The sequence below is a fragment of the Canis lupus genome, chromosome 2, assembly GCF_011100685.1.
Source record: "Canis lupus familiaris isolate Mischka breed German Shepherd chromosome 2, alternate assembly UU_Cfam_GSD_1.0, whole genome shotgun sequence".
NCBI classification, from domain to species: domain Eukaryota; kingdom Metazoa; phylum Chordata; class Mammalia; order Carnivora; family Canidae; genus Canis; species Canis lupus.
This window is the reverse complement of record NC_049223.1, coordinates 43,119,312-43,146,130: the sequence shown is the minus strand read 5'-3', so window position 1 is coordinate 43,146,130 and position 26,819 is coordinate 43,119,312. Positions and strand designations below refer to the sequence as shown.

Sequence of the window (26,819 nt, the reverse complement as noted above, 5' to 3'; positions counted from 1 at the left end):
TTCTGTATTTCTTTCTTCATCTGAATCCTCTGATATGATTATTGAAACTGTAGGGAGTTCTCACCGTACTACTTCACATGAAAAACAAATGGAAGAAATGTGGAAGCTTAGCTGGAAAGGAAAAGACTCATGGGTAATGTGGTAGCTTAGCTTAAAAAGTTGGTATATAAAGGAACAGTTATATTCTATATTAGGTCCCTGGGTTAGCACCAGTGGGTAAAATGTGCAACACTAACGCAGTTCAATGATGATCGTATATCTATGTGGCTACTGAGCATCTGAAACATGGTTAATGTGGCTGAGGAATTAAATTTTTACTTAAATAGGCAAGTGGGGGACACCTGAGTGGCTCAGTTGGCTAAGCATCCCACAATTGATTTCAGCTCAGGCCATGACCTCAGGGTTGTAAGATCAAGCCCCATGTCAGGCTCTGCACTATGCATGAAGCCTGTTTAAGATTCTCTCTCCTCCCTCTGCTTCTCCCACCCCCTCTTAAAAAAAATAAAGGCAAGTAGGATGAATATAGGCCTAGATGATCACATAGCTAAGGGAAATGTCAAATGAATAGTTTACTCAATAACTTTTATGGTTATTCCCACCATCCCTTTGCCCTCCCCCAAATGTAATAAATTTTAACTTGTCATCTTTTTTTTTACAGAACAAACAAAAAGCAAATAAAACCCTGCTGATACAAGGCACCTAGATGGCTCTGGTTGAGCATCTGCCTTTGGCTCAGGTCGTAATCCTGGGGTCCTGGGATCAAGTCCCACATCAAGCTCCCCAGAGGGAGCCTGATTCTCTCTCCACCTGTGTCTCTGCCTCTCTCTGTGTCTCTCATGAATGAATGAATGAATGAATGAATAAATAAATAAATAAACAAATAAAATCTTAAAAAAAAAAACTGCTGATACAGACAGATAACTGGGTCACTTAACAATCAAGATCTACATCCTTTATAAGAAAGACAAAAAAAAAGAAAGACAAGTACATTTCATAGTATTTGTATGCTTTAGAAGAAAATAACTATGGCAAAGTATAGAGTATGCCTTTCCTAATCCCAGGATCTAGATTTTCTTTCCCCAAACCTTGGGTATCTTTTAAATTTACCTCAAACCCTATGAGTCTATTCAACCTGTTTGGTTTTCTGGATTGATTTCTGGAACTCAGATCTTTGGATCCTCCCTTAGAGACAGACTATCAAAATAAAATGAGGGATCCCTGGGTGGCTCAGCGGTTTAGTGCCTGCCTTTGGCCTGGGGCATGATCCTGGAGACCCGGGATCAAGTCCCACATCGGGCTCCCTGCATGGAGCCTGCTTCTCCCTCTGCCTGTCTCTCTGCCTCTCTTTCACTCTGTGTCTCTCATGAATAAATAAATAAAATCTTTAAAAATAAAATAAAATAAAATGAGAAAAAAAATGCTTTTCTTTTTCTAAGGTACAATATAAATCTTTACTAAAAGGATTTTAGATACTAACAGTAGAGGGCAGTGTTGCTTTAAGCATTACCTCCCCAACCCAGCCAGCTTAGTTTCTCGAACAGTTTAAGATGATTAGTGAGCATAATTTTAGCTATATTTTGTTCCAAGGGGCTAGAATATCAAGCAAATGAAACAACTGCATTTAAAATCAAGAAAAAAAAAAAAAAGCTTACAAGAGGATCTGTGGATACTTAATTTCCCATTTCCTCCTACTCTTTTTTCCTTACAGCAGGTAACCCAAGTGACTTACCACAGGGCCTCTCCTGTTTCTCCTTTCCAGCCACTCGTGCTTCCAGGCAGGCATACAGGTTGCCTTCAGTTTCTCCCTAATCATTCGTTCTTCTGGGCGATCGTCCATCTTGTGCAACCCCTTGAGAGTTTCTTTATTCTCCATCTCACGACTAAAATGCAGGGAGAAACAAGAATGAGGTTAATATATAAAGAATAATTTCCAAGAGCAAATAGTACTTTATACTTTCAATGGACATATAACTAAAAAGATAACTGCTAAAAACCCTCAAATGATTTAAGCCAAGAATAAAGTATCGCTGTGAATCATCCCCGTATTGTTGTTCAACACTGCATGATAATGTGAGTTTAAAAATGCCTTTAAAAAGAAAATATATTTAGAAGGTGCAGACTTACTAATAATACTAATGCAGAATCTTTGTTTCCAGGTAGTTAACAAAACGGATCCCAAGACATTAAGCATGGCATTTATGAACACATTCATGAGCACTGCATTGTTGCCAATTATACCACTCGCACATCCTAAAGTATTTAAGACAGTTATTTAGAAGAGTATTTTACTACTGTAGGATTTCCAATAATTTAAGGATTTCCAGGATTTCTAATAATTTATCCAAACAGTTATAATAATTTAAGTCAATACAGACTGAATCTGGATATGATCATTTTCTGAAAAAGTTAAATATTTAATAAGCTAAGTATAACCTAATCCATCTTCTATGATTCCACAATATTTGTTCAAAGCCTAAATGATTAAATTTGTATTCTCACAACAATAATTCCACATCAAAGCATTGGGGATACTCTGTATATAAAAAGTAAAAACTGGTACAAACACTTGACCTTTACTCAATATAGTGTGGAGTTATGAAAATAAAATAATCTGTAAGCTAATACTTTTGAGAATTAATGCCACAGAGCCTAAGTAGTAAAGTATCTGCTAATTTCAAATATACTTACATCCACATGTGGATATATTTGAAATTATATATATAGATAACTATATAACTATAGTTATATATAGTTTTATATATAGATATATATATATATATATAATAAATACAATATACATAAACATGGATTTTAAAACCTGATTCATAAGGAAAGTTTTGCACTCTGGGAGAAGTAACAATTTAAAAAATACTACGCTAGCTTCAATAACTATTTTGGACATTTTATAAAGCTACAGAACAGTGATTTTTTTTTCTTACACAGATAGGAAAAGGAAATACTCAAGGAAATACCAGAGACGATAACCGCAAGCTTACTAAAAAGTCAAATGCAAACTGCTCTAAGGAATTTTCCAGCTAATTACAACCACAAAGCAGCAGTATCTTCAGAGAACAAGCAAAAAACCTACTTAAAACTAAATATGCACTAGAAAGGAAATGGTTAACTGCTTTTCCTGAAGCATCCATTCTGTGAGGGGAGTGGAAATCAAAAAGTTAAACCCCTCTGTGCAGAGACTGGTCTAGATAGTTTGAGGAATGCAAAGAGCACAAAATATCTGAAACTTGCAAATGGGCATTAAGAGGATACAGTAGAATATTTCCACCACACAGGTATAAAAAAATTGTCCAAGAGAAAGAGGCTATATAAGAAAAAAAGTAAATAAAGAATGGAAGGAAGGAAGGAGATTATTTTATTTACTTATAAGTGCCTGTCTGTTTTTGGGGCGCCACCCAGGGATCCCAAGTGCCTGTCTGTTTTTCCTGCTCTGATTATAGTATAAAATATAAACTTTTATAGTATACTATAAAATATAGTATAAACTAAACTTTTGGGAGAGGGGGAGGGAGGAGAGGGAAATGAAAAGAGGGAGGGAAGGGAAAGGGAAAGAAAAGGAGAAGAAAAGAAGAGGAATGAGGAGTGGGGGAGCAAAGAGAAGGAAAAGGGGAGGGCAAGTAGAGAAATGTTTTCCTCAAATTTCATCCTGTTCAGTTACTACTTACCCAGGGAAGCTCGGATTTACAGGCAACCCAATTTATGGGCTGATTGCATAACCAAAAATTCACTTACAACTCCCCAGTTTGAAAAGCAAACACTTTTCCCTCCAGTAACAATGTTGCAAGGCGTGGCTATGTTCCCAGGCTAGTTCTCAAAAAATAAGTCACAGTGCAGAACTGCAGTGCATTTTTACCCCAGAAGCCCCAGCACTCCTGGACAAAAGGAACCTATCTTCCCTTTGGTCCTAAATGTCTCTCTTCCCCTAAATTTGTTTTATGAGTATCTCTTCTCCATTCTATTTTCAGGTCTCTCTCAGTGGCACTCACCCAAACATGAATAAGACTCTCCCTGTCTAAACAAATGAGTGATATGGCCTCCTTAAAGTCTGCATGATTTGCCTCTTTCCTTTCCACTTGTTTAAAAATACTGTAATTTAAACCCATTTCTTAATAAGTAATAGAGATGAGCATATTAGTAGCTCAACTTTTACATATATCTAAGATTATTTCTTTAAAACTGATGCCATGAAACTGAACTGCTGTGTCAAATTGAACACAAATTAAGATTTTTGGTAATACTGGCAAATTATTGTCAAGAAAATGTATCTTCTACTCACAACCCCCCAGGTCAAGTTGCCAACTTAGCCTGTCTGTACTAACAACAGACTCCTACCAGGGCTTCTTCACTTTGATCTTACTCCAGTCCAGGCTTTACAGAGCTGCCAGGGTCACTTCCTCTATTAAAATCCTCCAGTGGCACTCCCTGGGCTTAGACCAAAAGTCTGACAGTTTAACAGGTCCTACGTGGCCATGCACTATAAGGTCTTTACCTCAACTCAAGTCACCTAGACCTCCACCCTATCCCTGTTTATTTCACTACCTGAAATACTCCCACATCTCTCCTGCTCAAGGCTTTTGCACAGACTGCTTCTTGTCTAAATTTCATCTCGTTCATTTCTACTCATTTTAACTATTGTTCTATACCTCGGAGGTGGTCCCAATCTCAGTCAGGAATTTCTTCATTGCAATTTGCAAACCTATTTCCCCACCATGAACTATAAACTCCTTGAAGGCAGGGACCATTGTTTTATTCATCATTATATATCCAACATCTAACAATGTCTGGCTTATGGTAGGTTTCAAAGCATATATTAAATGATCATTTGTGAACATCTTTGACAGCCCTAAGGACCTTCCTAACTTTAAAATTTAATGACTACATCCTGCATTTAATTAAGACTACATTTGCAATTTAGATATTAAGTAGAGGAATTTTTGTTGTTCCTAAATTAATATGCAAATATAAACCATAAATAATAATCATAGATCATTAATTCTGAAATGTATATTTTGTTGCATTTTAGTATCTGTGAAATCTGAATGCTTCTTGCAATCAAATATAATTTATGGTAGGGGGATCCCTGGGTGGCGCAGCAGGTTTGGCGCCTGCCTTTGGCCCAGGGCGCGATCCTGGAGACCCAGGATCGAATCCCATGTTGGGCTCCTGGTGCATGGAGCCTGCTTCTCCCTCTGCCTGTGTCTCTGCCTCTCTCTCTCTATCTATCATAAGTAAAATAATAATAATAATAAAAATTATGGTAGGGTTTATATAAGGTAATGGTTCAATTTATAACCAATGAAATCTTAGATTCAATGAAATATACAGTAAATCCTATTCTACTTGCTAGGAAAAAAATCATGCATGTATGTATATAGCAGTCATGTCTATCCAATTAAAACTACAGCTCTAATAGGAAACATCTTTTTTTTTTTTTTAACATAAACTAATCTAAACAGATAGTTGCTAAATCACCAGGAGACTAGAAGGCCTCTAATTCACTTTGGTTAAACATGAGTGTTTTGGAGAGTTATTTTTGCATTAGTAGCTAAAACCAATACCTGTTATTTTAACTAAAGTAAGAGCTTGTACATTTCTGACTTTTTTTTTTATTTGACTCTTTGACAAAATATACATATTTTGAGAAACTACTTTGAAGACTTTAAAAATAAATGAAATTTTAGCCAGACAAATATAAGAAACTTAAATATTGTTACATATTAAGCTTTATCTTCTTTTCCTGTTTATTTAGAAAACATGTTTCTTGCTTTTTTGGGGTTCTAAACATTTCTCAGAATGAATCCAAGATCAACGTAGAGGTTCAAAGAACCTTTCTCTTCTGAGGTTATTAGGCTTCTTGTTCTGGTCCCTTTCTCTAGATCTACAGAATTTATCTGCTAACAGATGAGATAGTTCAATGGCCACTTCTTAAAGAAGCCACTCGGTTCTCTCTCTGCTGACGCCCTGTGGTAGCAGCTATTACTGACTGGACTGTCACTCTTCCAGCTCACCTCTCCCTGAACTTCCAGGAGGTGATTTTTTTCCTAGTTCTGCTTCTAACTCTCTGATTGACCTCACTGGTGTCATATACTAGACGCTCTTCCCAGAGCCCCTTCAATACTAACCACTGGGGATCCCTGGGTCGCTCAGAGGTTTGGCGCCCGCCTTTGGCCCAGGGCACGATCCTGGAGTCCCAGGATCAAGTCCCGCATCGGGCTCCCGGCATGGAGCCTGCTTCTCCCTCTGCCTGTGTCTCTGCCTCTCTCTCTTTCTCTATCATAAATAAATAAATAAAATCTTAAAAAAAAAAAAAAAAACTAACCACTATTTCTCAAAGCACTAAAATACTCTCTTCTTAAGCACCCCAAGGCATTTCATAGCTGCTATTGCAGATGATTTTTCTTCCCTGACAGAATTACCCTATCATCTTACATGCCTTCAGTAAAGAATTTCCTACTACCATTTTATAGCAGTTGCCACTCTCTCCCCCGCTTAGTTCACAATAATTATAATACAGCAGAAAGCTGAATATTAGTTTATATATCTGCCTCTTCCCTCATCCCAACAAGAGCTTTTCTGGGACAGGTTACAACATTTTACTCATTTTTCTATCATCAGTGGCAAATGTCCTCAACAAAAGGCATGTGAACCGAAGCCAGGGGCCCTAACCAGCGACAGCCACCTCCTCTTCCAAGGGTGGTGGTGCTTGATGTTTGGGGGGCATGATGCTTTATACATTTGAACCCATCCTGCAGTCCACAGTTGGCCAGTGCAAGAATGAACCCTGGTCCAAAGACCCTCTATACTGGATGGTACATTTTAACCAGATCTGCCCACTATGGGTGTTTGCAAGATACACAGATAGTGTCACTGCAGGAAGAATGGCATCAAAATAGAGAAAAATAGCAAAGCAATAAGTAGGAATAATGAGAAATAAGGGAGAAGAAAAAGAAATTCGAAGGAAGATATGGTTAGCGATGGAGAGAAGGGAAAAAGCAATGCAAATAAACATAGAGTTGTACCCAAGTACCCTGATATGCTGTTACACGATTAGACTACTTTTAAACTTCCCTGGGTGGTGAATAACCAAGTTCTCCAGAGGCCCAATGTATGCGCTGAATGGAGGAAAGGAAACTTCATGGGTCCTTTTTACATAGCGCTGAAATAAACCCTAATAGGTCTCTCTTCCCTGCACCTCCAAAGAGCCTGACTACAGCACTAATACAACACACTTGCTATGGCACACAGAAGATATTCTAAAAACACTCAAAAATAGAATCCTACCAAGTTAATTATAATTTTTAAAAGGTATTTCTTAAATGGTTCATCTTTAGCATGAAAATGTCTATTAGTCAACTACTAGTGATATGGAGAAATAACTGCCAGACTTATGTCATAATAGGAAAAATTAACGTTACATGCCAGGCATGGTATTAAGTGCTTTACATGTACTTCACCCTCCAAATAAGCCTATGAGGTTATTACCATCTGGGGCTTGGAGAGGCTGATTTACATGCCTGGGGTCACACAGTATATATGGGGCAGGGGCAGGATTCAAATCCTGGTCAGTCTGACTCTGACTGCTATGGCAGGTCACTGTCAACTCTAATTTTGTTTTTACAATGACTCAATAGGAGGTTATCTGTGCTGTTTATCTATTTGATGAGAATACAAAGAGCCATTTTTACAATGGTGATTATTTTAAGAATTAAAGAAGCACATTCATTGTCTTCATTAATAGAACACTTCCCTGTAGTAAGAGTATATAATGATCATATGAAACCTTTCTAGAGATTAATGAAGTTGAACTTTAGTATATATAGATTTCCAGAACAGTTCACATTATAGGCAACTTATATAGAAAGAAAGTCAATTCTTCAGTGTTCAAGGAATCTCAAGGAACCCTGAAAAACACAGTGAATTGTTTAGGATAGGCATAATTCAGACCCACCCAACTGAGGTCCACTTGGGAAGTTCTCATGAGAGGAGGAATTCATATACTAAAATCCACAAGCTTTGTGACCAAGGGGAGAGGAGAAGAAGAGAGGAACTATCTTCCAAAACAAAACTACTCTGTTGTGGGACCCTTAAAGTTTGAGTTTCCAGGTAAAAGTCAAGAGAAGGAAATTATTTAGGTAAGAATGGGGAGAGTATATGGTAAACCTAAGAGCTAACAACATAGCTAACAAATAAGCATAAAGCTAACAACAGACGCTAACCAAGGACAGGGCACTGTGCTAACAGCACCACATGGGTCACCTCAGTCAATTCTCATGACGGGATTTTTACTATCCCATTGGCAGATAGGAAAAACAACCAAAAACCCCCAAGGAGTTAAGTTATGTGTCCAAGGTGATAAAGTCTGTATGTGAAAAACACAGGATTTAAACCCAGATAGCAATGATTCCACAGTCCCTACAGGTCAGAACGAAAATGAGTATTTACAAGTGTTTAAAATTTGTTGGCCAAGATCTGAAGCCAAACTATCCGTAACAGCTCTATTTTCCCATAAGATAATTCTCAAGAGACACAGGCTACTACTGATGGTTTCCCTATTCTAAGCAGGAAGAATTAAATAAAATCAATGGTTGGTCCAACCCTTCCATTTTGTAATACAATAATTGCAACATACCCAATTTTACATAAGAAGTAATGGTATATGAAATGGCTCACGTATGTATGATAATTAGTCCCCAAAAGATTTTATTCCAACTTATGCTCAGTAATATTTGACCCTGAGAACTCACAGTGGCACAGCTATTTATTTACAATGAGAAACATGCAATCGCTTTTCTTTTTCCCCATAAGGGGTAGCCATTTTCTTTGGCACAACAAAGGACTACTGGTTTCTTAATATGGATATGGCCATGGTATAATCAGTTTTATAATATGTGGAATTTCCATCTGAAGTCTTTATGGGGGGGCAGCTATTTCTAGTATTACACAAATCTTCCTAATTAGTCCTTCGAGAGATACAGGCACAGAATCTCCCCCTCAAAATCTCATGTTCTAATTAACAACATCAAAAGTTAAATAATATGGAAGCCAAATAACAAAGACGATAATATAACTTATTGTCGGCAATGATTGTAAGTAGTGTAATACCACCTCAGTGTTTTGATTGATTCCTATTTATAAATTATTCCAGGGGCATCTGGGTCGCTCAGCAGTTGAGCGTCTACCTTTGGCTCAGGTTGTGATCCTGGAGTCCCAGGATCAAGTCCCACATCAGAGCCTGCTTCTCCCTCTGCCTAGGTCTCTGCTGCCTCTCTCTATATCTCTCACAAACAAATAAGTAAAATCTTTAAAAAAATTATTCCAAATTATCTGTACATATTAAAAATTAGTGTATCTGATATCATGGATTAGTTTCTATTAAAATGTCACCTAATCCAGGTTTTAAGATTAAAGATATTCAGCAAAAATTACAGCAATTTTGAAAAATTGAATATAGTATAGAAACATGAAGAGTATATATGAAATTAATCAGAATTAAACCAACATAATATATTAATGGGTAATCATACTGTAACTATTTGCTAACTAGCTGACTTAAGCCAACCTAGACAAGGAAAGTGCAAGTGCTTTGAGGGCAGGACCTTTCCCCTGGCATGTTCTGCAGCTACCAAGAGAGCATCCACGGACTCCACAAACAATTGCTGATTCAGTCAGAAGTAGTTGGCTATCACTTCTAATAAACAAGTATCTGGGAAATAACACTGTGCAGAAGTTGTATCAGCAGACACACATAGCACATTTAACCCATAACTTCTACCATAGTGTCTCTTAGACATAAAAACAATTTCAAAGAGAACAAGAAGAATATTCAAAAGGTTTTGACTTCTAAATTAGTAATCTGTAAAATATTAGCTTACTAGTCATTGTGCAAATACAGTAACAGGGAGTTTACCAAAAAAGCAGAGTTATTAGACAATACCTATCAAAGCATTCTTTAAAAAAAAAAAAAAAAGATTTATTTATTTTAGAGAGGGGAAGCAGAAGGAGAGGAGAGAGCAGACTCTACCTTGAGCAAAGAGCCCCACTCAGGGTTCGATCTCATGACCTGACGTGACATCACGACCTGAGCCAAAACCAAGAGTTGGACACTTAACCAAGTCCAAAACCCAGCCACCCCACCATCGAAGTATTTATAAAGGTAGCAACTCCACATGGAATTTTTTTTGGCAGTCAATTACCTATGACCTAGTCTATAGAGTAAACTACATGCCTCATAGGCTCCTTCTAGAGAATTCAAGTGAATTAAAAAGAAAAACGTATTTTGGGACACCTGGCTGGCTTAGTCAGTGGAACATGGGACTCCTGATCTTGGGGTTTAAGCTCAAGCCCCATGAGGCGCCTGGGCAGCTCAGTGGTTGAGCATCTTCCTTTGGCTCAGGGTGTGATCCCAGGGTCCTGGGATCGAGTCCCACATCAGGCTCCCCTCAGGGAGCCTGCTTCTCTCTCTGCCTGTGTCTCTGCCTCTGTATGTCTCTCATGAATAAATTTTTAAAATCTTAAAAAAATATTTTGAATAAACTCTAAGGGATTGGTAAGGAAACCAATTATACTGGTAATTATAACTGTTATAAATTCAGACACAATTAAAAATATTTTTAAATGAGGGACGCCTGGGTGGCTCAGCAGCTGGGTGCCCGCCTTTGGCTCAGGTCATGATGCCAGCATCCGGGATCAAGTCCCACATCAGGCTCCCTGCAAGGAGTCTGCTTCTCTCCTCTGCCTATGTCTCTGCCTCTCTCTCTCTCTCTCTCGGTCTTTCTCATGAATAAATAAATAAATCTTTTAAAAATGTATTTTTATATTTATTTTTTAAGATTTTATTTATTTATTCATGAGAGACACCGAGAGAGAGAGGCAGAGACACAGGCAGAGGGAGAAGCAGGCTCCATGCAGGGAGCCTGATGCAGGACTTGATTCAGGAACTCCAGGATCACACCCTGGGCCGAAGGCAGCGCTAAACTGCTGAGCCACCCAGGGATCCCCCAAAAATGTATTTTTAGATGTACATAACATATTGAAAACTACCAACTAAGACAATATCATGATGAATGGAGGATACATTTTTTAAAATTTTTATTTATTTACTCATGAGAGACACACAGAGAGAGGCAGAGACACACACAAAGGGAGATGCAGGCTCCCTGCAGGGAGCCTGATGGTGGGGCTCAATCCCAGGACCCTGGGATCACACCTTGAGCCCAAGGCAAACAGCTCAATCACTGAGTCACCCAGGTGCCCCTGGAGGATGCATTATTAAGTGAAGAAAGAAAAAATTCTAGGTTGTTTTCTTTTATAAACCGCATTTTTGTTTAATTCGACTCGAAACTGTTTTATGATTAAAAGGCACCTCTTGATCACAAATATTCATAGCAATATTCAAATATGAATTTGATAAAACTGCTTTGCAGGAAAAGTAAATCTTGTGTAACTAATACACAAGCCTTCTGGACGGACTTCAGTAGCTTCCAAAATTACTGACATACTGAAGGTAAAACACCAAAGTTAGACATTCAGGTAGACATGCTTATTCATGAATAAATATCATCAAACTAAAGGGGCTGTGTTTCCTATGCCTAAGAACAAGATAAACTAAGAAAAAGATACAATGGAAAATATCTTTCAAACACTTGTCTAGTCCCAGGAAGAATATAAAACAGCAATGCAAAAACTTGGTTAAGAGGTTTCCTTGGTACATCCCTATCTCTCAGAAATGTAGCTGGCAGATTCCATTAAAAACTACCATATTCAAGTTAATTTACCACAAAGAGATCAGTCTAATATGCATTACTGATGACATCATGTGGTAATGGAGTTGGGATATTCTATGCAAATCTGGGGGAAAAAATTACTCTTCCTTCTAAATGTACTAACAGATGAATCTGAAAATCAATTTATATCAAATGAAAATAATTATATTTTATCAAGCTAGATAATATATAAGATAATAATCACAAGTAATGACTGGTCAAGAAAATGTCTACAAAAGACATTAAAACCTGCCAAGAGGCAATACGAATTTAAAGAAAACTAAAGGAAATAAGACAAGTCAAGTCAGTAATCAAGTTAGCAAAGAAATAAAAATCCTACAATATTAGCAATTTGAAATTATAAAATACATTTGTAAACACTCAAAGAAAAAAAGCAGATGGTAAGGGCAGACATCTTTTCAAGGTAACACCCCTCATGTACGGGCATAAAAAAAACAAATTAGACTAAAGTGAAACTGAAATATGCTTTCAGTTCTATAATGACTCAAGTTAGTGAAATTTACTGACTTGTCACATAAATTATGAACTAAAATGAAATGGTAATATTTATTCTTTTTAAAGATTTTACTTATTTATTCATGAGAGACACAGAAAGAGAGGCAGAGGGAGAAGCAGGCGAGCCTGATGCGACACTCGATCCCAAGACCCCAGGACCATGCCCGGAGGCAAAGGCAGATGCGCAACCACTGAGCCACCCAGGTGTCCTGAAATGGTAATATTTATGGTAGACATGTGAAAATTACAAAATTGGCTAGAATTGGAGAGAAATGAGTTTTGTGATTTTCTAAGATTCATCGATTCACAAAATACATGAAAATCTTATTGACAGAAAAACAATGAATGCTATTCTGTGAACAATGACAGACAAAACAAATGGACTGAAAAGCTAACTAGCTGCCAGGGAATGTTTATTACTTAAATATTTTTCAAAAATACTTTTTTTACTCATCAAAGTAATGACCTTTGTAACAATATTTCTAAATAATACTACCTTTCTACTTTCCAGGGGGAAAGATTCACGCTATTATTTTCTTCACAACCACAAATTGGGAGATCTACCAGGCTTAATGTAAACTAGTTTCTGAGAGCCAATGTTTACAGAGGGAGTTTAAAACCAATATGGTCCCATTTTTCATTCATTTCCAACAAAAACCCATGAAAGCTTCAAAAACGTTTAATCCCATAGGCTTGTATTCTTTTGGTATTCACTGCTAAAAATTCCACTGTTTATTCCTTCGTTTGTGTGTCCTTGATATTTGATGAAGAACCTTTAGAAACCTTTGAGAAAAAAATGGGACGTATGAGCATCCTTTTCCTTAATTGTTGAACACAGACCAGTAAGCAAGGAAAAGGATGCTAATATTTTATAGTATTTGGCTAAATGTGTATTTCCTTTTAAGAATTCCCCTTTTGTGCTACATAACAAGTCTAGGGTAGAGAATGTCTAAATGACAAATGATGTGTAAGTATAGTGAGCTTTTACAATACATTAGAGAAGTACACTGGAACTCCCTACACCACTACTGTGGGACAGTTTCTAGCAAAGCACTGTGTTCTGTCCTCCATCTAGTATATAGTTCATGGTACAAAGCAGATAAAGGGGCAAGGGTTTGTTGGAAGGGATGGCTGTTCCGTCACCATTTTGCTTTTTATCAAAAAGTCCCAAATCAATGTTATTTGGGAGCTCTGGTGTATGTTTTTCTTTGGAACCTTTTCCATTGGGTGTGTAACTACATTTTTACAGAGTCCATTATTTTTCAAAAACCATGGCAGCTCAGTTTGAGTATTCTCTTAAGAGATCAAATGAATAAGGCTAATAATTGGGAAATTGGTCTATTACTGTACATATTCCCTTCTTGTAAGAAAAGTTGGTTTACAGTTAAAATATAACATTTTGAGTGAATACCATCTATGTTAATAAAAACCCTTGAGCTGTTTTTAATGTTCCCAGATTAATGGAGAAGAGGATATAGCACTGGATTAGAGCACAAAGCCCTCTTACAGCCTTTGCTAGGAGAATGATTTCTTTCAAATGCCGCAGAACAGCTGATACTATTTCTATAGTACTTCCTTCTAGCTGGTGGAAAGGCATGTTAACTGGGATGCTCAGAATGAGGAAGAATGACTTCCTGACAAATGCTGCTTTTCTTCTCTATTTTTTTAATGCTAGAAAACCACTCTGTTCAATGAATGTTGGCACATCTACTACATGTAAGCTCTGTGCTAGGCAAGAGATGTACAAATACAAAACAGGATAAAGAAACGAAAAGATAAAAAAGGCTCTCTATCCCTCCAGGTGCTCAGTCTAGCACAACAGAGAAAATATTATGCCATCTCTGTTATAATAGAAGTATTTCAATATATCATAAATAATTGCAAGGATGGAATGGATCTTCCTCCTTTATTTTATCTAGGGGAGTCCTGGAAAGATCCGAGGAAGCTAATTTTCAAGGGAAGAACAGGTTTGGCAGGCATGGAGCTGAAAAAGGCTGAAAATTTTAAAAGACAAAAGATATAACTTTGGTGAAAATAAAGTTCTATAAAATACTAAACAGTTTATGATCCTGCTGTTAGGAAACAGGAGATAAAATGAAGTTAAACAGGTTTATTTAAAAACCCATGTGCACTTAATTTTCCAAGAGAGGAAAAAAGGTACACAGCATTCCTCACACTTATTTGGCACAGAAGTCCCTCTTAGCAGAACACCTTTGATAGAGTAGTGGTTTGGAGGATATACTGTGAGGAATCTGTACTGAATCATCTTTATAGTCCTTTCTGGCTCAAGTTAGTATGTCTAAGAAAAATCTAGAGAAGAAATAACACTAGCTGTCTTACTGTCTTAATACAAGACTTCTCAAGCTATCACAAAATTCAGCATGTCTTTAGTGCAACAAATGCTCTAAAAATTCAAAATATGAGGGGAAAAGATTATTTGACAGCCAGCTTTAGAGATGGATAAAATCACCCAATATGAACCCATCCTAAGAGAAGTGGGTGTCAGACGTTCAAACTTGGCCTCGTCTAATTGTTAGCAGAGGCCAGAGTTTGTCACTAAAATTTGCCCGTCTACTTACTCTTCGTAATGGACTTAGGTCTTGGGTGAAGATGAGACATCAGCCAAAGGAAAACAAACAAACAAAAAAACCCACAAGCCATTTTCTCTAATCTCCATATGCCTAGACTACAGTCCCAGAATATGAAATAAAAAAGGGACTCGGGGCACAAGTCCACTTCACTGCAAACTCCCAGAGCTCTGGCACAGTGGGAGCACTCTTGTTCCTGGCAGTAACTGGTGGGAAGGCAGTCAGACCAGTGTAGCAGGAGGAGGTAAAGGCAATGGACAAGGAGGCAGTGCTGTCCAGAGACAGCTACAGGGCTACAGACCAAATGCATTCACGAGCCATGTCAGACCCACACTGGGGAGTTTAAAAGTATTGCAAGGGGTAGCTGGGTGGGATATCTTAGGAGTACTGATGGGAACAATAGGCACTCGAACCAGTAAAATCTGGGTTGCACACACAACAAAACCAAAAAGGTGTCTTATTCACCAGAGATGACATAATTTGAAGGATATGTTTCTAGGACGGGAGATACAGAAGTCATGCCACATACATAAGAAGTATGGCACAGTGATAAGGGCAGTGAACTCTGGAGTTAAACTGCCTGGGTTCAGATCCAAGGTCTGATGCTATTAGCTGTGGCTTTGGCCCAAGTTGTTTAACTTCTCATATCTCAACTTCCTCACTGTAAAATGGGGATAGTAATACCTATTATAGAGAGGACTAGTAGGATTAAATAAATTAACATATATGTAGAGTGCCTAAAAGGAAGTTAACCTCCCTAATTTCCTATTAATTTCTGCTGCAAAATGGAGATAGGTAATATTTATGACCCACTTTCCTGTGTCTTTCACTGTTTTAAGCCCTTTGCATATAGTTCTCATCTCACAGTTTTAAAGTGAATGAACATGAATAAAACACTTAAAAAGTCCCAATTACATGGTAAGCACCCAATAAATGTAACTACTAAAACTATTACTATTATTATTTATGATGATATTGATTAAAGCTATTCTTTAGGGAGCACCTCCTCTGTACTAGGTATTATGCTAGATGTTGTCCATATAGTGGTTCTAATTCTCACAGTGGTTACAAGATGAAGCACACCAACTTCATGGTGGGGACAAAGAAATTCTTGCAGAAAGATCAATTAACTTGGATTAAGAATTCATAGTCAGGGATCCCTGGGTGGCTCAGCGGTTTAGTGCCTGCCTTCGGCCCAGGGCGTAATCCTGGAGTCCCAGGATGGAGTCCCACATTGGGCTCACCTGCTTCTCCCTCTGCCTGTCTCTGCCTCTCTCTCTCGGTCTCTCATGAATAAATAAATAAAATCTTTAATAAAAAAAAAAGAATTCATAGTGGGAATTCTGAGATTTATTTTATTTTTAAATATTTTATTTATTTATTCATGAGAGACAGAGAGAGAGAGAGGGGGGGGGGGGGCAGACACAGGCTGAGGGAGAAGCAGGCTCCATCCCAACACGGGACTCGATCCCAAGTCTCCAGGATCAGACCCTGGGCCGAAGGCAGGCGCTAAACCGCTGAGCCATCCAGGCTGCCCAAATTCTGAGTTTTAAAACTGGGTTTCTTTGGCCTCAAAGTCCCATCCTTCCCCTTATACACTATGCTGGTTCTTTTTCTTTTCTTTCTCTCTCTCTTTCTTTCTTTCTTTCTTTCTTTCTTTCTTTTTAAATAATACGTTAGTTGAAAAACAGATGAAACCAGCAAAATAAATTTTTTTTTCTAGTTTTAGGAGATAATTGCTATACAAATCTACCAGGTAGACTGCTATCTGTGAGGTGCCGGGATGGAGGCAGGGGGACAAGGAGGCCTCCAACTGTTTAGTATTTATTCCTGTAAAGTACATACATTCACACGCCAAACTGCAGCAAGTATGATAAAATATTAACATTTATTAAATACAGGCAAGTTTTATGGCTGTTCATCATATTATTTCCTAATATTTTCCCTCTGTATTTTTCTGTACATGTTCAGTACCATGTGCTTTTTAAAAGATTTTGGCCATACTACTTCTCTCCACATTGTGGGAGGCTTCAAGAACCAAAGAAAAATAGGATTGGGGAATTTGGAAACTCACAGTCAAGTCCTAACTGTACCATTATCCAGTGACAAGACTGTCTGTAATTCATAACCTTTCTGGAATTCCAGAATTTACCAGACCAGATCAGACTACAAGGCAATACATTAGGGTCATCCAGTGTGAACATTATGACTTATTTATTAATATGCCACTATATATGTGCTCCAGTTCTGCAAGGGAAAGATAATATCAAAAAACAGAAAGCTCAACATGACTCATAAACTCCCCTATTTGTTAAATCTAGAGAGTACCTCCTAATAGTTTATTTGCATAAAATATTCTTTGTCACTCCTATCAACTAGTGGCTCCTAGTATATTAAAATGTGAGAATCCTTTCTTAACATCATTAGCACCATTAGCAAAGTACATATGTAGATCCACAAACCCTGTGAAAACTTAGGCTAGGAAATACTAAACTTTCAGCCTCCATATACTCAATGGTCACTATCATAAAATAGTTTAAACCTAATTATGAAAAGGGGGGAGTATTGTTTTTAAAAGATTCTCTCAAAGCTGTCTTAGAAATGTCAAACAACTGTCAGGAGGAAAACTCAAGAAAGAAGAGACCACAAAACATGGATTTTTAGGTTGTTTTACATTAAAAACTCTTCTAGGGATCCCTGGGTGCCGCAGCGGTTTGGCGCCTGCCTTTGGCCCAGGGCGCGATCCTGGAGACCCGGGATCGAATCCCACATCGGGCTCCTGGTGCATGGAGCCTGCTTCTCCCTCTGCCTGTGTCTCTGCCTCTCTTTCTCTCTGTGTGACTATCATAAATAAATAAAAATTAAAAAAAAAAAACTCCTCTAGTTGTTTTTTTTTTTTTTAAAACAAATTACCATAAATTTCTCTTTATTAAAAGACACAACCACTTTTGCATATTTAAGTTCCGTAAGTAAAAAAGATGTGAAGTAGTAGCCAGAAATGAGAAACGAAGCATGAATGCTTTCTGGCCAAGTCTCGAGCAGCAATGGAGACAAGGGCTCAATCTGAATTATAACTCCCATGGTTCCAGAACTCTCTGCAGCCACACAGCCTGGTTTTTGTGTTTTTTTTTTTTCATCATGTGATGTCATCATTTCAGAAATGCTTCTTGATCTATGTCACAAAAGTGATAGTTTGCTTTTTTAAAATGAAGAAAATCTAGGATACATTAATATTTTTTTTAAATCTCTCTTCTGGATAATTCTTTTTTTTAAAGATTTTATTTATTTTATTTATTCATGACAGATTCAGGGAGAGAGAGAGAGAGAGGCAGAGACACAAGCAGAGGGAGAAGCAGGCTCCATGCAGGAAGCCTGATGTGGGACTCGATCCCAGGTCTCTAGGATCACACCCCCGGCCAAAGGCAGCGCTAAACCACTGAGCCACTGGGGCTGCCCGATACATTAATATTTACTGTGTCATTTGGAGTGATGAAAACCCAATTACTGCTAAAATAGTTTTATTTTGTATTATTAAAAATTATGTTTTCTGAGGGGCACCTGGGTGGCTCAGTCAGTTGAGCATCTGACTCTTGATATCAGCTCAGGTCATGATCTCAGGGTCATGGGTTAGAGCACTGTGTGCTCGGCAAGGAGTCTGCTTGAGATTCTCTCTCCTTCTCTCCCTCTACCCCTCCCCTACCTGCTTGTGAGCGTGCTCTCTCTCTCTGTCTCTCTCAAATTAAAAAAAAAAGTTACGGGGATGCCTGGGTGGCCCAGTGGTTGAGCGCCTGCCTTCGGCTCAGGGCGTGATCCTAGAGTACCAGGATTGAGTCCCACATCAGGCTCCCTGCATGGAGCCTGCTTCTCTCTCTGCCTATGTCTCTGTGTGTGTGTGTGTGTGTGTGTGTTTCTTATGAATAAATAAATAAAATCTTTAAAAAAAACTGTTTTCGGAGAATGCCTATCACTCACTTGGCCAATTATTACTCTTTATTTATATAAGAGTAGATATCACTACAATTAACTTTTTCTTTTTAAAAGATCTACTATCTTAGATGCCAATTTATTTTTTAAACTGAAAACATGATAACTAACCTGTGGTTTATTAAATCTGGTATTTACAACACAAGCTTGACATTTCTGGATTAGATGACAAAAACATTTTATATGGAATAAATTCTAATACCCTACACTGTATTTTTGTTTTTCAGTTCAGGATTTTGACCCAAAATATCATTCTTCAGTGGGCTGTATAATCACTCTACAACAGCAAGTATACACCAATCTGTCATACAGTTTAGCTCCTCTTGAAAAAAAAAATCACTCTCTACTTACATAGTCCAATAAACAAAAGGAAAAAGCTGTGAACATTTGATGCCCAGCAGTAAATTAAGCCAAACACCACAAATGTGCCAATAAACCATAAATAATGGCCATGTAAAATTCTCAAATAAAATCTTTTAATTGTTACTGGTGTGCTTGCTAATTGTTCATGTTCTCAACCTTTCACTATTAAGATAACATCTTGTTAATAACTACCAAAAGTACCATATAGATTATTGTGAAATAGGTATTTGGATTTCCAACTTGACTTCAGCAATCTCCCCAAACGACCTATGGCCAAGTTGTGATCAAATAATGTCTGTACTAATATTATTCTCAAGGTTACTGAAGTCTCTCCACTAGATGTACACTAATGTAATATGTTTCTTATAAAACCCTGTCAGTTATTCCTTGGAATAATTTCTTTCCAGCTATTTGCTCACCTATTCCCACTCACTGACTGTACACATACCCATCTTAAAACAAAACAAACAAAAACCGTTGGGTCAATGAATACATTAAAATCATGGGAAGGTTTTGAAACTTGTGAAGTACTGAAATTTATGTTTATATTTTGTTCTCTACAACTACTTTTGGAGGCACAAAATTCGCCTAAGAATACTAGCTACCCTATTTTAATCCATTGGATGGTGAGATCAGAAATGAACGTAAATTCTTTGTTTATTGGCTGGCATAAACTATTTGTTGTTGAAAAAACTAAGAATTCAAAATGAAACTGAACATTCTAGAATGGAATGACAGGCAAGGAAGAAAATCTTCATTCAGTAGGTGGCACTCTTTCCTTAAAAATGTCACTTAAGCGAATATTAATATCAAAGATGTCATTTGCACTACTAATCACTTTAAAGAGAAGGCACATTAATTCTGACATATCCTGTCCCAGATATAGTCTGAATCATTACTTTCTGCCTACCTAAATAATATCTCCCTCATTTCAACAAAATTCTGGAGATGTTTATAAAGATGACAATTTCTTTTCACTGTAGCAAAAAGCTACAATTCAGTAGAACCAAATAATTGCATTCATTTTAAAATAGCTGGTTCTGACTTATGACTTAGTTTAGTATATGCTTAAAAAGATTGTCATAACCATTTCTAATTTTAATCAATTCAGTTATAAAAATCTGAATGGAAATGGGGCAAAAGACTCTACTTACATAAACTGTATTATTGTGTTTATTCCTGTTTTAAATCGTGGCAGTGTCTCTTTTTCATAAGCATGCATGTGAATATTCTCCTGGAATAACTCTGACTCAATTCATTACCATTCTGGCTGATACTCAACCTCAAACCTTTTAAGTTGAAAAATGAAACAAAGCTGATAATAAAACGTAATTTATCTACTATACAGAAAAAGGAAAAATTAAAAGTAAAATTTGTTTAGTTTCCTTAGGCATATCTCTTGCTCTCAATGCCCTGTAGTTGCCACCTTAGCACTCAAGTTTTAGAGTCATCTCTACCTTAGAGAAACTATCCCAAATGCTGTTTTCAGCCTTCCCCACCAGGCACAGTCCCTCTAACTCAGTCTGAGGTTGGAGTGAGGGGTGGATTCCTCTATCCTGAGTAAATAGCACTATTATAATGGCCTCTTATTTGTCTCCAACACTTGACTGTGAGGGCAAGAAATGATCTTTGAGGGCAGAAATGGGTCTCAACATGTCCCTTGCCCCAGCAGAAAGCTTGGCATACAGGACGTACTTAAGAAACATGTGCTTACTAAAGGAACAGATTGATCTTTCCTCTCATGCTCTATTTTTCTTGTAGATAAGGCCCACGTCTTACTGGTTTTCCATTTTAATATTATGGAGCTTATAATGCTTGGTACCTGCACATGGCTGGCTGGGAGGAAGCAATGTCTTTTCAATAAAAGCCTCCAGACCAGAAAGATCTCTAGGATGTAAATAAGCTTCACTGAGGCCTTAGTTTAAACCAAGTACACACTATTATCTCTAGGGGCTGCAGAAAGAAAGCAGAGCTGGGATCACTACTTGTGGAGTGAAAGATTTCATCTCCAGTAAAAGAAGCCAAGAATCATGAGCCTAGACATCTATATTTCAGTGAAAAAACTTCCCATACTTTGGAACTTGTCCATGACTCTATTTTGTTAATGCCTGTTGATTTCCCCATGGTTAATAAGAATAAGAAGTCTTGAAGGAAACCCCAACAGGTTTTGTTCCTGGGAGGGGAGGCAGAAGCCGTAAGACTACATCTTACTATGAAGCAACCTTCATAGTTGAGGGAACTAGCTAAGGAAGCCAATAAATGGGGTGTGTCCAGGAAAGCGGCAGTGCTGGAACCCCAAGCCCAGACTTCTCAAACCTGGGTTCTCCTAGTTTAGGGGGATACAGCTGGCAGGATGCATTTGAAGCCACAGGAATTGAATGAAAAACAGACCATCTATTTCTAGAATGCCAATTTTATTTTAAGATTTGGGAGAATAGTACAATTAAAGCTCTGTGTTAAAAATACAAAGATGACTAAAACATAAAACTCAAAAGAATTAATTAATGTAAACCATGAAACTAGAGACTTGATAATCAATTTTGTTCATTGTTCCAAGTAACCATTCTCAGGATGGCAGATTGCACGGGATACTCCTAGGTTCTTTCTCTTCAACAGAACTGAATAGATGGCCAAAGTCTTCATGGATACGCTACATAAGTAGCTGTTCTCAACCACGTTCCAATCACAATTTAATGTTTACATAAACAAGATACAAAACTTAAAAAATTGTTTAGAGGGCATAATTTGTCAATGACAGAGCAATCAGCCATAGATAAGCAGTAAGTCACCGTTTACCTGAGGCAGAGATAAGATAAACCACATACTTGCCAAGTAAAAACCATCTCTCTACCACTTTCAAGAAAGCCTACCAGTTATGCAACAAAATAAGTTAGAGTTATATTTCTAAATCTGTCCTAAGCTATTTTTCTAAAAATACTTTAAAATTTTGATACTTTATTATTACCAAGAAAGTAGTCTTGGATCACCTCCCCAAGTGCACAGCCACACTACACCTTCAAACATCAAAATCTGACTGGCTAGCAGTCAGGTATGTGTGCTGACCAAATTAAAAATGGGATAAAGACACTACTTCTAGGAAAGTACCAAGAAATGTAAGGAGTCACCAAGAGGGCTTGGAAAAAAACAATCTTCTGAACCCTTGTGGCGGGAAAGTCACTTAAAAAAAAAAAGTGTTTCTTGCCATCCACAGAGAAGTCCATAAAACATGAACAAACTCTGCATGTAGAAACCACGAAATGGGTTCCAAGCACACTTACAACCATGTTTTGTTAGAACATAATCTCTGTAAGAACAGGGATTTTGTCTGCTCCATCACTGGTGTAGTCCTAGTACCTGGCACATAACCAGTTCTTAATAAATTTGTTGAGTGTTTTGTTACATCATGAATTACAATAATTTAAACACAGAAAAAAATGCCTATCTACATATTTCATAACTATGGCAAAGTTTTAATCACAGACTGGCTTCCTCTTCATCATTCAGTCAAGTACCCTCCAAGCCTCCTCCTGGAGAAATGTCAGTGTTTCAAAAAAGCACACTTGCAAAAAAAAAAAAAAAAGGCGCACTTGCTACTTGAACAACAAAACAAAACCTTCATTCCTCCATCTCTTTAGCCTATATGCGTTCTTCCCTCTCCTAGCCTTCTATAAAAACAAACCAAATCAATTCTAAAATGCTTCTTTGCCTTTGCTAGCCCTTAGGCCTTCCCCTCACTCCCCTTCTGTCCTCTACTAGCTTCTCAAGTGGAGCCTGTGCTTCCTCACTTTTGTTACCCCCTAACAAAGCACAGTGGCTCGGATGCCCACCACTCACTCCACAAAAACTGGTCAGGAGACATACTCTGCCACCCTTGGATTTCCTTGCCCAGTGGCACTGCTACTGCTGACCATTTTCTCCTTAGACAATGTCCTCTCCCCTGCCTTTCGGGTGTGTGTCTTATGATATCTCAGGCTCCTTTGCAGGTTCCTCTGCTCTCTTCTAGGAAATCCTGGCACTCCTCAGAAGGAGGAACCTGAGTTACAGTTTCCCTACTACTCTTTCAGAGGTCCAGAAATGAGCCAGGGCCTATCTGTAAAGGAATTAAACTTGCCCACCAAGTTCATTCCTCAATTCTCAGCAACTGTGAAAGATTCTGAATAACCCAGGGTTTAGCTGAGCAAAGGTATCCTTAGAAACACTCATGAGAAGCCTTGAAACTTCATTCCCAAAGCTGGAATCATCACCGTAATAAGATGTAAGATTAAGCCTATCTTACTGTCCACAAGAAATTTTCTTAAAAGATGTATACAAATAAAATATACATAATAAAATCATTTTCAAGAGTTTGACACTGCATCATTCTTCATTTTTTTCTGGGGTGTGTGTTTGTGTGTGCCAACATACATTTTTATTAAGAGGGCTTTCTTAAAGCCTAACAGTATTTCTTTCTTCATTTTTTTTCTTTACTGCCTACATCATTTGTACCTTAAAAGGATAATCAACAGGCAGCATTTATGAAGCTGTCCTCATACCTAGTATATACATGAATACTGTCAAGTCCATGTAGAATGGACAACTACTTTTTTTCTCCAAGAGTCTCTCCTGAAACTAGCTATCAGTAGTCAATAACTGGCTAGACTGCACAAGAATTGAATCATCTCTTTATCTTCCCAAATGAGTTCCTAGCACAGCAGTATGTACATAGTACACCAGTAAACAAGGACTGAGTTGAAGTGATAGTGTAAGTTTATATAAGGAGCACATATGTAAGATTTACAGGACAGCAAACACATTACTATTATTTTTAAGAAAACAAAATAAGGGGAAAACAGTTAAGGGCAAAGATATTTTTCTTGCCCTGCAGGAGCTTCATTTTTACCTGAGTGGCCTTTCTATACTTAAACTCAAAGATAATCTCCTTTGTTTGGGGGTGGGGGTGGGGGGAAGCACAGGTCAGGGAGATTACTGATTTCTCTCAAAGCCACTAAGCTCTTTTAATTATCAAAGAAGCTACCTGCTGAACAGAAACTAAAGATCCCACACTTGGCAGGCAGGTATTTGTTAACTTATATTACTAGGTGAGAACAAATATCAACAAGCGAATAAATGGACTAAATTTCACTTAGATGGGATGAGCACTGGGTGTTATACTGTATATTCGCAAATTGAATTTAAATTTTAGAAAAGGAAAAAGTAAATTAAAATTCACTTAGGCGTACCTCTGTATTAGATGTTAGCCTTAGATATTGACATCTTTACACAAATTAGTAAATAGGAATAACCAACAATTAAAATATATCAACTAAAAGAATGCTGAAGTCTGACTGAGCTGTAATTTAAAATCACTGGACATGAAAACAGTTTTTTTCAGGACTCACTTATAAAGAGTTCTAATAACTACATTTAGGTATAAAGAGATTTCAAAACGTCTGAAACACTCTAGGACACTCAGGTGTAAGCTGAGGAAAAGCAGCACAGGAGGGAGTGTGTGTGTATATATACAAAACAGGGTCAGATTTTTCACTCTGCCTCTTACTACTTCACTTGTGTGGAGAGGCTAGCTGTTCTGAGGTATTCCCACCAACTGCAAAATGGGAATGAGGGCTATTCACAGGGTACAGGGGAGACAAAGTCTGTGCATGCACTCTCTTAAGGGTGAAGGTTCCAGTGTTAACAATGACCACTTCTAATGCACACGCACCTTAAGTACATCTCCCATTCTGTGGGCAAAGGTCTGTGTGTTAAGGAATTCAACCACATTTGCAGCCTAGAGCCAACTCTCTTCTCTAGGACAGTAAACACAGGAAAAAAAAAAAGATTTTGTGTTTACAACTGTCCTTATTTTATAAGAACTTCATATCACAATGAAAAGTATCAACATGCTTCACTGATGCCTCCTGTATATTTTGGGAGACCTAAACATAATTTAAAAAGTTATCACCAGGGCAGCCTAGGTGGCTCAGCGGTTTAGCGCTGACTTTGGCCCGGGGCCTGATCCTGGAGACAGGGGATCAAGTCCCATGTCAGGCTCCTTACATGGAGCCTGCTTCTCCCTCTGCCTGTGTCTCTGCCCCTCTCTCTCTCTCATTAATAAATAAATAAAATCTAAAAAAAAAGAAAGAAGAAAGAAAGAAAGAAGAAAGAAAGAAAGAAAGAAAGAAAGAAAGAAAGAAAGAAAGAAAGAAAGAAAGAAAGAAAGAAAGAAAGAAAGATTGATTATTATAAAAGTTAAGGGCACAGTCTTGGATTCAAACTTAAAAGAATTCACATCCAGGCTTCACTGCCTAATAGCTGCCAAGTCATCTCACCTCTCACAATATCTTCTTTCTCACTTGTAAAATGGGAATAAAACTGCACTTCACAAGGACAGAGCAAGGCTTAAATGAGAGAAACCAGTGGACCAGGCATAGAGGAAGTGAATTATTACTGCTCTTTCCAATAAGATCGGCACACAGGAGTACCCTGCTGAACTAGGACAAGCTGAGGGGAATCAGCACTGGCCAGCCACCCCAGCTCTGCACTCCATGGCTTCGCTCAGCAACCCCCCCCCCCTTCCCCGCCGCCATTGGTGACTGAACATCTCTAATGCCACTGTGATATTTAGAGAGGCAGGTGCTTGCACTCTGGAATTCTAAAATGCTGGGACCCTAAATCCTAGTGCTTCATTTTTACCCTTTGAAAGCACTTTCATATCCATCATCTCATTTGATCTTCTCAAATTCTCGAAGTGGGAAAGGTATTATTTCCAATTCACAGATAAGGACAAACTCAAAGTCATTAAACTACTTGACTCAATGTCCTGCAGAGGTGGGAAGATGGTATTGGGGACAGGCCAGCTGGTGTGAGGCAATGCTAAAACTTAGTCTACCACAATCAGCTCCTGGACAGCAGGTTAAATACCTTTCAACTAGACATGAGAAAATTCCCTATACAATAGCTGAAAGGAAAAAGAAGGAATCAGATGTGTTCATAAAGAAATCTTGAATTTGAACTGCAATTTGATTAGGCTTTTCATTTTAACTGAAACAGGAAAGAAAACTGAAGTTTTCTACCAGAATAATTTTGGTTTTCAAAGTATTTTCTACCTTTTTTTTTCACCTTTATGTTGGGCTACTTGACTCTTGAGAAGTCAAAGAAAAATTCTTATCAAATTCATTTGTTCCTATTTTTTTCTAATTAGTCCTATATAAGCAATTGTAAATATCTCGAAATAGATTAGAATATACGAAAAATCTTTAAATGTTTAAAGTTTTGAGAGAAAGACACAGTTAATGATTCCAAATATTATTTAATAAGTGAAATGAACAAGCTACCAAGCTACCAAGTTTCTGAAAGGACAGTCAAAAGGCCCACTAGTACTTAGTCTGAATGAACTTGAATTACAAAAGGAACAATTAGAAAAACATTGGGTTACAAATCAGAGGTTAACAAAAAAATTAAGGCCTGGGTCTTCTGTGGTCCATCTCCCTCTGTCAGAGTCTAATCACCTTATAATAAGTGATTAAGTTTTGTAGTTCACGGGCTGTAAACATTGATTCTGGCTGATGCTGCTACCACTGCCACTAGCAACAGTCCCTTCTGTTCTCCATTC

General features: G+C 37.8%; 1 protein-coding gene across 1 annotated transcript in view; it reads right to left on the bottom strand.

The window, feature by feature from the left end:
- The window catches only part of MAP3K1 (mitogen-activated protein kinase kinase kinase 1), a 78,681-nt gene that overhangs the window by 32,892 nt on the left and 18,970 nt on the right, over positions 1-26,819 (bottom strand). Inside the window, exon 2 of the mRNA XM_038530628.1 lies at positions 1,730-1,880. Within this exon, the coding sequence (XP_038386556.1) occupies positions 1,730-1,880 (151 nt within the window). The remainder of the gene's footprint in view (positions 1-1,729; positions 1,881-26,819) is intronic.